Source organism: Anguilla rostrata, chromosome 15, assembly GCF_018555375.3.
Source record: "Anguilla rostrata isolate EN2019 chromosome 15, ASM1855537v3, whole genome shotgun sequence".
Lineage (NCBI taxonomy): Eukaryota > Metazoa > Chordata > Actinopteri > Anguilliformes > Anguillidae > Anguilla > Anguilla rostrata.
Window position 1 is genome coordinate 689,088 of NC_057947.1, and position 10,913 is coordinate 700,000.

Genomic DNA, 10,913 nt, shown 5'->3' on the forward strand with positions numbered 1-10,913 from the left:
AGACTGCAATAACTTGCTCATGCACTGGAATGCATTCTGACAAACCAGTTGCATTTTGTAAATAGCTTGGAACGGCCTTACTTTTTTCCCCTTGAATGCGCTGTAAGTTATTAAATACAATAGATAACGTGTCGTTAAAATCAATTATCAGCAATATGTTTTTTGAAATACTTTTATTTCAGTCTATTTTCATGACTAATAGTAACTGGTCTGATTTTATGGGAACTGAAATATCATTTAGTATGCAGCTCCTCTCCAAAGTTTTGGTAGTCTGTTTCTGTTACAAAAACAAAGGACTGCAAGAAGAGGACCCAGCGGTTCACATATCCTCCTCCTACCCCAACCTCGCCGCTTCCACGCCTGCATTGTCCATTTGGGAGTGGCTTCATCGGACGGGTCCAACCCCCTAGAAAAAAACAAAACATCTGCAGTAGCAGTATCTACGACCAGGCTGAGGTGAAAACAGCACTGTCCCTGTCTGCAAAAATGATAACATTAGCATTTGAAACGAGCGAATATAAGTAACGCCTGACAACTGGAGAGATATTCTCTGCGGAATAGAGCGGAGAGGAAACGGGATCGTATCCGCACAAAAAGCCAGTCCAAACTAACACGGCACGTAAAGGAAGATTCTATAAAGAAGAAACGACCACGCCGTCCGAGGTATGTGCATAACCGAACAGCTACCTGGCCTCCGTGTTAACCTATTCGTCACATTGCCGATGAAAATGAAAATGGTAAGCGCAGTTGGCAGAATGTAGGTCAGTGTGTCTGCATGCTGCACCAGTGAAATTGGTTTCTGTTGTATGGCTGTTCGGAGTGGAGTGGTTAAACCTCGTGTTCCAGAGGGAAGTGCTGCTTCCATGCTGTAGCGGCTTAGCTTCGCACAATTATGCCCTTTACACGGGCGCACTGGAACGGTCTGGGGGCATTTTACTGTTGAAATTTGAACGATTCTGTTAATGAGTTGGCGGAGGAGGAGGGTCTTTAGCGGCACACAGCGGCTTTTGTTCCGCGGCTACTGCGCCCTTCCGTCAATCCGACTATAGGCACAGGTCTTTTGATACAAATGTATCGTGTGTGCTACAGAAATGTTTATTGAAAGACATTAACGACAGTTTGTTTAATTATCAGATATTTGACAAAGGCAGATGTATAGGCTAATAATGAATCATTTGAAACGGCTCCCTTCTGAAGAATGTGTGCTCATTTAGATCTAGCCGTGACGTTATCGATAGACAATTGTACGTACCGTATAACACCATTTTACTCAATAGGAGAAACCCACACAAGGCATGATAGATGTGGTCAAAATAACCGCAGTATAAATACGTAGTCCTCTGGTTAATGGGGAGGAGAATAAACTGGTTTTTGAGACCGATTGACCAATTACCTGCAGGCCTTTAATCTAGGTGATCTGCTTGCGAATGACAGACAGTATCTGTTGATGCCAAATTCTGAATCATGTTTGGCATTTAATTTGCCAAGTTTGTTGGAACAACTTTGTCACAAATATTACCATACAATGGTAGTGTATGTCACAAAGTCTGCTTTGTCCTCCAGGATTTAGACAGGGGTTATGAAAGAACAGCTGTTTGAGAATCCCCTCTGTACAGTGCCTGTTGTTGTTGCTGCGTTTTACAGCAAAGTCTTCTCTCTCACCCAGGCCAGAGGACCAACTTATGTAGGCTAGATGACATGCATGACCTCTGCCATATCCAGAATTTAAATTTCACCTCAAATAAATAATTTTCTGAGCACAGCAGATTTTAGCAGTGATTTGCTAGTGGTTAAACGCAGTGTATCCAAACCTGGGCCATTCTGAGTTACGCTGGATGCATTAAACTTTGGCCTTTTATTGGCCAGCTGCTGTAAGAAATCCTCTGGAACATGTTCTGTGCAATCACAGCTGAGGATGTTTTAGCTCATGTCTGTGGATAATGTTTCATTTGCTTCAGTTGGTCAGGTGGTCAGAGTCATTCTGCATGTTCTTGGGCATAATGGCCGTCCACTGCACAGTTCCCCGCGTTCTGGGAGAGCTGGTTGGGGCTATTCTTCCTCCTGTAGTACTTTGTGTGTTTTACTCGTCTTGTCTTACCCAAGCAGTAATGGCTGGGCTGGTGTGCCAGGCTTGATGTGCGTTCGATTTGGTTATTGGAGGCTCTCACAGGAATCTGCATTCTAAGGAGTTTAGCTGGAGATCACGTTGCCCTTTTTATAAATCACCTTGTTCGACAGCTCCTAATGATTGCTGTCCAGTCTGAAGCCATGTCATGTGTAGCTGCAGATTGCGTTAGAAAGGGCTTCTCCTCTGTCCTCTTAAAATTGTCTGCCTTTTTTTGAGGTCACAGTTTTAAATTGCACAAGAAAACTAGTTCAGAAACTGATTGTGTAATCAGTGGTGGTATATGTTAGTATTTTATATGTGCTTTTATTGTGTAAAACACTTTGTGTGCTATGCAAGAAAAGCACTCTAATACGTCTAGGCTCATAACTTGGGAACTGTATGTCTGATTGTAAAATCCCCCTCCGAGATGACCTCTCACGGATGCTATGTCATTTCCTGTCTGGATCATTTTCCCACCATTTTGTATTTTTTCACATATGCACTTGTCAAGATCCTGTCTGTGAATATATACTATGAAATCAGTGCCCATTGGTGAATTTGGGGGAGGGGGCAGGCTGACTCTCGAGTGCACCTATAACTCACCAATGGGGCCATATTTGGACTATTCTGGACACTGTATGCAAACTAATATACACTTGTGGCACAATGCAACTGACATACACACATACGACAAGAAACAAGCTCCAAATAAATACCATCAAATCAGTGCCTGTCCAAGAGTAGCAGTTGTGGCTGACTCAGATACACCCTAACATACCAATGGGGCTACATTTTCACTGTTCTGGACACTGGCCCAAAATCTACTTGGGAGATCCCTTGTGGGAACAAATGATCTCTGGCCACTTGTGCTCCTATGGTCTTGTGGGGTTAGGAATTGCTTCGAGTTGCTTGCGCCTGCAGTTGGGGATCTGCAACTTGGACCCCGTCATAGCTGTGTGCAGCTCTATCATTGTTATTATTGTTATTATTATTATGGTGAGTTATGATTCTGTTGGTTGTGTCCCCTCTTTTAGAATATGGGACTGGAGGAAAATGTTTGAAGGAGAAGGTGCGTGCACTTTCGGACTGCTGTTACAGGTAAGGGGGCTTTCTGCTGATGAAGATGCTTTTTTTGAGGTGCATGTGGGGCTCTTTGAATAATCTTTAAATAGTCTTTAGATTTGTAGCAAATTGACGATTTTCCATGCCTGAAATACATTCTACAGAATACAGTGCACCACTGGCATGTTGGTTGACAAATGGACGTACTTATTGCAAGAATTTACTTGCACACTCCCAAAATGATGGAATCTGGATGCTTGAATAAATTCTAGATATTTTAATACATAAGTAAAAGGGCTCATGTGAAAGGTGCAAATGCTGTAGTCATTTCATCATTAGTGTGTAAAAGCTGCCTTTTCCATACTAGAAATATATCTATATTACATGCCTACTGAGCACTCTTACTGCTCCAAGATCTCCATCTTGCACAGATTACAGTGCAGTGATACAAACAAATTCCTGCATTCTCTTCATTGTACATATGTGTTTAGACCATACAAATGACACCCAAGATCAGTCTTAGAGACATCTCAGATTTATTTAAATTCACCTGCATGAAGTATGTCGATTTGTGTTTAAAGTCTTCGGAAGAGATTTGATCAGTTTACTCACATTGGAAAATGAGCTGGAAATGAAGATTGATATCCTACTTAGGACAGAGCAGTGAGGTGTCATGGTGGATTCTTCTGGAAAAAACAGTCACTGTGAAAAGGATGTTTCAGTGAGAACTTATATTTTTTCCAGTTTTAGGATTTTAAGGTTGAAACCCAGAAGCATGGAGGCCACAATCATTCTGTCTGTCTTGAAGAAAAAACTGGCCTTTCTTTCAGGTAAGCAACATAAAACGCACACTGCATCTCAGGAGGGGGCGGAGGAAGGTCCCCTGAATGGCTACAAATGAAAATGGCTGGTTTATGGTTTTAACTTTTTTTTTTTTTTTTTTTCTTACTTGTTTCTGTTGGCTCTGTGTATCAGTGAATGCACATTTCGAAGAGGCTTTATTTTCTGAAGAATTTGTTAAGTTATCTTTGGGGAGCACTTGCCAAAGGGCATTCCAAGCCTTGCTGTGCTTATTTTAGAGCGCAGTGCTGTTTGTGTTGGGAGAATGATCAAGCCCTCCTCTTGTGATGTGAATGCCCACCACAGGGCTTCCTGCTGACTATGGACTAAACCTAATGACCATAATTTATTTGCAAAAGAACGCTTTGTGAAAATGTACTAAAATGAAATGTGGGACATGGGCTGTGGGGTGAAAGCCAGCTATGACCCACATAAAGGAGAGCTCACAGTGTGGCTGAGGGGTGAAAGCCAGCTATGACCCACGTAAAGGAGAGCTCACATGTAAAGGAGAGCTCACAGTGTGGCTGCAGTAAGGCAGGTCATTTCAAGCTCTTTCCTGGAAAGGTGGTCAGTCTGAGCGACGTGCGGAAGGTGGCCTCAGGGCCTCGGGAATCTGCTGGAAGATATGTGCTTTGTGTCGTGTCCTGCTTTGATACTTAAAGTTGCTGGTTTACATTGGGCTTTTACAAAAGGAAGTTAAGCATTGGTTTTACAGAGCTATAACAAACTATGGGCTCCCTTTGTTAAACATATCTTTATATATATATATTCCCTTGCTCTGAAATTTCGAATCCCTGATCCCATAATGTTTCTCACATTTTAAAGGGGCTCATTTTATCTTTGCATTACTAGAGAAAGACTATGTCATATGTGGATTGGTTTATTTGTAGACCAGGATTTATTAAGTAGTCAGCTGGCCTAGTCTGCATGATCGCTTACATTCCCTTGTGTTGTGCCAGTGTTTTATGAACCAAACCGCAGGATCTGGGATAGGCCAAAAAAAAAAAAACATAACCCTCATTTCAGGAGTCATAAAAAATATATGCACAGTAAGGTTCACCCAGCAGATTGACCTGTCCGATACAGTCCGTACAGAGTCAGCGCTGAATTGGTGTAGAATCCTCCTGGTAATGTAATTATAGCATCAGTTAATTAATGCAATCCCCTTTTGAAGGTGCAGGACAAGCAAGTGTGTGCGACTGCAGACTCCCCTGCCGCGCACGTGGGTCACATGACTCCCACCCCGCTCGTGTCAGCGTGTGTTGGTGGTGACGTACGGCTCTGTTGAATGGGGCGCATTGATTCTGTGAGCGGGAGCGGATCCGCACGCACGGGGGCGTGATGCTGGAAAACAGAGGGCTTCCCAAGTGTAGCGTCTCTGCAGAGGCCGTACGGGTCACAACCCGACTGTGCCTGAGAACACCACCTCTCTTCAGAGGTCATACGGGTCACAACCCGACTGTGCCTGAGAACACCACCCCTCTTCAGAGGCCGTACGGGTCACAACCCGACTGTGCCTGAGAACACCACCCCTCTTCAGAGGCCGTACGGGTCACAACCCAACTGTGCCTGAGAACACCACCCCTCTTCAGAGGCCGTACGGGTCACAACCCGACTGTGCCTGAGAACACCACCCCTCTTCAGAGGCCGTACGGGTCACAACCCAACTGTGCCTGAGAACACCACCCCTCTTCAGAGGCCGTACGGGTCACAACCCAACTATGCCTGAGAACACCACCCCTCTTCAGAGGCCGTACGGGTCACAACCCGACTGTGCCTGAGAACACCACCCCTCTTCAGAGGCCGTACGGGTCACAACCCAACTGTGCCTGAGAACACCACCCCTCTTCAGAGGCCGTACGGGTCACAACCCAACTATGCCTGAGAACACCACCCCTCTTCAGAGACCGCACGGGTCACAACCCAACTGTGCAGATCACACCACCTCTCTTCAGAGGTCATACGGGTCACAACCCAACTGTGCAGATCACAACACCTCTCTGCAGAGGCCGTACGGGTCACAACCCGACTGTGCCTGAGAACACCACCTCTCTTCAGAGGTCATACGGGTCACAACCCGACTGTGCCTGAGAACACCACCCCTCTTCAGAGGCCGTACGGGTCACAACCCGACTGTGCCTGAGAACACCACCCCTCTTCAGAGGCCGTACGGGTCACAACCCGACTGTGCAGATCACACCACCTCTCTTCAGAGGTCATACGGGTCACAACCCAACTGTGCAGATCACAACACCTCTCTTCAGAGGCCGTGTGGGTCACATTACAACCCAACTGTGCACGAGAGCACTGCCCGGTTAACTAGCCTCTTAACGACGGGATTGAATTGCACCAGCTGGAACTGGATCAGTACCGACCTGCTCTCTACATATCTATGTAAAGTTGTTCACACTCGGTGACATCACAGAGTTACGGCTCCCTTCTGTTAAAGTGGCAAAATGAAGTAAATGTTACCGCCTTTTGCTGTAAGGAAGGAACACAGCACAGAAATATTCCAGGAGCCCCTCTGACTCAAACATCAAGTTTCCAAACTGCTCTTAACTCCATTTGAGTCAGAGGGGCTCCTTTTTTTCTTTTGTTTTTTTGTTAATGAGGGTTCGGTTCTCTAGGGTGAGGGCTGTATTCTTGGCTTGCATCTGACCTGTACTGAGTTCCTGTGCAGTGCTGGGATACTGTGCTGTACTGAGTTCCTGTGTGGTGCTGGGATGCTCTGTGGTACTGAGTTCCTGTGTGGTCCTGGGATGCTCTGCTGTACTGAGTTCCTGTGTGGTGCTGGGATGCTCTGCTGTACTGAGTTCCTGTGTGGTGCTGGGATGCTTTGCTGTACTGAGTTCCTGTGTGGTGCTGGGATGCTTTGCTGTACTGAGTTCCTGTGTGGTCCTGGGATGCTCTGTGGTACTGAGTTCCTGTGCAGTGCTGGGATACTGTGCTGTACTGAGTTCCTGTGTGGTGCTGGGATGCTCTGTGGTACTGAGTTCCTGTGTGGTCCTGGGATGCTCTGCTGTACTGAGTTCCTGTGTGGTGCTGGGATGCTCTGCTGTACTGAGTTCCTGTGTGGTGCTGGGATGCTTTGCTGTACTGAGTTCCTGTGTGGTGCTGGGATGCTTTGCTGTACTGAGTTCCTGTGTGGTCCTGGGATGCTCTGTGGTACTGAGTTCCTGTGTGGTCCTGGGATGCTCTGCTGTACTGAGTTCCTGTGTGGTGCTGGGATGCTTTGCTGTACTGAGTTCCTGTGTGGTGCTGGGATGCTTTGCTGTACTGAGTTCCTGTGTGGTCCTGGGATGCTCTGCTGTACTGAGTTCCTGTGTGGTGCTGGGGTGCTCTGCTGTACTGAGTTCCTGTGTGGTGCTGGGGTGCTCTGCTGTACTGAGTTCCTGTGTGGTGCTGGGGTGCTCTGCTGTACTGAGTTCCTGTGTGGTCCTGGGATGCTCTGCTGTACTGTAGTCTGTCTGTCTGTGTGTGAAGCTGGTTTATCTGTGTCTCTCTGCTTTTCGGGCTTCAGGGGGCAAAGACAGACGCAGTGGCCTGATTCTGACCATCCCGCTGTGCACAGAGCACACCAGCATGGAGGAGCTCAGCTCTACGCTCGACTACCTACTCAGCATCCCCAGGTGATTCATGGGAAATTTAACTTCCTTGCCACGCATGTCACCCTAATGTTTCACATACACACACGTGCACACACACACACACGCGCCTGTAGACAGGCAGTCGTTGTAGTGCTCCAGACTAAGGGAAAAGTACGCTGCTAAGATCTCTGCTCATTGATTTTTATTAAATACGGCTGTTTATTGTGACAGTAGAACCCTGTATGGAGTTCGAAAGCTTTCATCAGACAAGCAGGGAGGTCTGCACGTGCAGCCAAATTGATCTGTGGCGTCTCTGGAAGGCTTTTTGGCTCTGGGAAAAGCGCTCTGATAGTCACTTCACCCTCGTTGGATTGTGTGCTCAATGGAAGTGCAGGTCCCATGGATGGAGCACACTGGAGTCACACTAACCTCTGTGCCTGGGCTCATGCATCTGTCTTTCATTGGGGGGGGGGCGCTTTCATATTGTGATCTATGACAACCCACAAACCCACCCCCACCCTCACCCCTACCTCACCCTCAAACATCTAGGTGGTCTGCTAATGTTTTTATTATTGTTTAAAAAATACTAAAAACTAGAGCTCTATTGGGATTTTTCTGCTGACCAATTAAGAACACATTCCAGAAACGATGGGGTAGAGATGGGGTAGAGTTTTATGAGGGCTTAGCGCCGTCTCTTCAGTGTTCACGTCAGAGAGCATCATCATCATCATCGCTGACGTGGCAGGTCTGAGCCTTAACTCTGACATTCAGAAGATTGGCCTCCTCTGGGGGGCTGGGGGGTTTGTAATGAGCTCTAATGTCACTTTCCCCCCCGACTGATTCAGACAGGCAGGAAGTCCTGTCCGTTTAAACTGAATGCCATGCCTAGACCATGTCTTTCTCCAGCACCACACCGTAGTATTATCTGTGTTTGTATTCACATTCTACGATACCTTTAGTGTGTACGACGCTGAGACACTGTTCATCAGTGAACCCTGTATCTATTTCAAAACATCCTGTAGTTACAAATTACAGCTAAGCAAACTAAGTAACTTAAGTAAGCAAATTGATGATCTAATGTCAGTCTGTCTTTTACAGTTTGGCTATTAAAACCGAGTATTTTCAAGGCTAAACTTATGGTTATGTAAGGTAAAGAAATGTGTGTTCCCCTATTTGGAGAATTACAAAGGCCCATGTCTTTTTAAAAGGCTCAAGTTAGCAGCAGAAGAACTAATTTGCACATTACAGGAAGTGATGTCACAGCAAAGCTCCTTGGCTCAGGGATGAGGTTGTGTGTAACGATGTGTCTGTCATATCCATCCTGCAGAGTTTAGAGTAGGTCTTCCTGGAACACATTTGCCTTGAATTGTGACATATCTCTGTATATTTGTATGGTACCCCTCACATTACTCTCATACCAGTAATTTTTTAAAAAGCATCTTCATTGTAAATTGATTCATTTCAATGGAAGGCGGGAACTTTCTGTGGCTGATGCAGCGCCTCCCTGTGGTCTGTGTCAGAGGAAACGTGCCTTCCTGAGCAGCTATGTTGACGCTAGCGCGACCCCGCGACCTTGTGCACGTCGTGTTTCACGTCCTGTCCGTGTGTCTCCAGTGAGAAGTGCAAGTCCAGGGGCTTCACTGTGATCGTGGACGGCAGGAAGTCCCAGTGGAACACGGTGAAGACCGTCGTGCTGATGCTGCAGGTGAGTCACGCGGGCGTCTCCGTTCGCCCCGCGTCCGTCTCCGTTCGCCCCGCGTCCGTCTTATTGGCGGGAAGCGATTAATTGCGCCGCTGCCTGACTATCCCCTTGAGGCCACTTACCGCCAGAAACCACGTCCTGAGCATCTGGCGCCGCCGCCGCTATGCTAATGAGTCATTAGTCTGATGGATATCCACGACGATCACTGGAAAAAGCAGCACTCGCAGTGTCTCCGTGTTAATCTTGGATGTGGTGCAGTGAAAGAATTACTGCAGAGAAGAGACGAGTGAATGTGTGGCATGGACACGGTCGCCCGCCTTCCCTGTGCTTCCTTAAGCGGTGACCCTGGAGTTATTCCAGTCTCTGTGAAGCACAATGCTGTGAAGCTCAGCTCTGTGAAGCACACGGCTGTGAAACACAGCTCTGTGAAGCACACTGCTGTAAAGCTCAGCTTTGTGAAGCACACTGCTGTGAAGCTCAGTTCTGTGAAGCACACGGCTGTGAAGCTCAGCTCTATGAAGCACACTGCTGTGAAGCTCAGCTCTGTGAAGCACAGCTCTGTAAAGCTCAGCTTTGTGAAGCACACTGCTGTGAAGCTCAGTTCTGTGAAGCACACTGCTGTGAAGCTCAGCTCTGTGAAGCACAGCTCTGTGAAGCACACTGCTGTGAAGCTCAGCTCTGTGAAGCACACTGCTGTGAAGCACAGCTCTGTGAAGCACACTGCTGTGAAGCTCAGCTCTGTGAAGCGCACTGCTGTGATTCTCTTGGGTTTGACCTGCTTGAGTTCCCTGTGCATGTGGAGCTGGTCCATTAGGATTGAATGAATATGAATAAATAATAAAAGGAGAATAAAACGAGCAGAGCCTGAGAAATGAGTGACCGAGACCAAGAACTAATTTGTGAAGTCCGACAGTTCACATAATTATGGGCTGTATCCTTCGAGCCCTGTAAATTATCCTGGATCAGTTTTTTGTTTTAAACAGCTTATCACATTCCTCTTTCCCTTCTGTCCTGCCTGTGTCTGCCCCCCCCTTCCCCAGACCTGCCTGTGTCTGTCCCCCCCAGACCTGCCTGTGTCTGTCCCCCCTCAGATCTGCCTGTGTCTGCCCCCCAGACCTGCCTGTGTCTGCCCCACCTGCCTGTCGTCCCCCAGACCTGCACCTGTGTCCGCCCCCTCAGATCTGCCTGTGTCTGCCCCCCCAGACCTGCCTGTGTCTGCCCCCCCCAGACCTGCCTGTGCCTGCCCCCCTCAGATCTGCCTGTGTCTGCCCCCCCCCCAGACCTGCCTGTGTCTGCCCCCCCAGACCTGCCTGTGTCTGCCCCCCCCCAGACCTGCCTGTGTCTGCCCCCCCACCCTGCCCTCGTACCTGCCTCCCCCCCCAGACCTGCCTGTGTCTGTCCCCCCCAGACCTGCCTGTGTCTTCCCCGTCCCTGTTCTGCCCCCAGACCTGCCTGTGTCTGTCCCCCCCAGACCTGCCTGTGTCTGTCCCCCCCAGACCTGCCTGTGTCTGCCCCCAGACCTGCCTGTGCCCCCCCAGACCTGCCTGTGTCTGTCCCCCCCAGACCTGCCTGTGTCTGTCCGCCCCCAGACCTGCCTGTGTCCGCCCCCTCAGAT

The 10,913-nt window shown here is 48.0% G+C and overlaps 1 protein-coding gene across 2 annotated transcripts in view; it reads left to right on the forward strand.

Moving 5' to 3' along the window:
* Positions 1-400: 400 nt before the first annotated feature.
* Positions 401-10,913, forward strand: part of LOC135240758 (SEC14 domain and spectrin repeat-containing protein 1) — a 32,657-nt gene continuing 22,144 nt past the window's right edge. Inside the window, exons 1-5 of one of the 2 annotated variants that reach the window (XM_064310658.1) lie at positions 401-737; positions 3,142-3,205; positions 3,914-3,999; positions 7,530-7,638; positions 9,211-9,301. In XM_064310658.1, coding sequence (XP_064166728.1) covers positions 3,945-3,999; positions 7,530-7,638; positions 9,211-9,301 — 255 coding nt within the window. In that variant the 5' untranslated portion in view covers positions 401-737; positions 3,142-3,205; positions 3,914-3,944. The remainder of the gene's footprint in view (positions 738-3,141; positions 3,206-3,913; positions 4,000-7,529; positions 7,639-9,210; positions 9,302-10,913) is intronic. The other variant, XM_064310657.1, reaches the window with a different exon arrangement.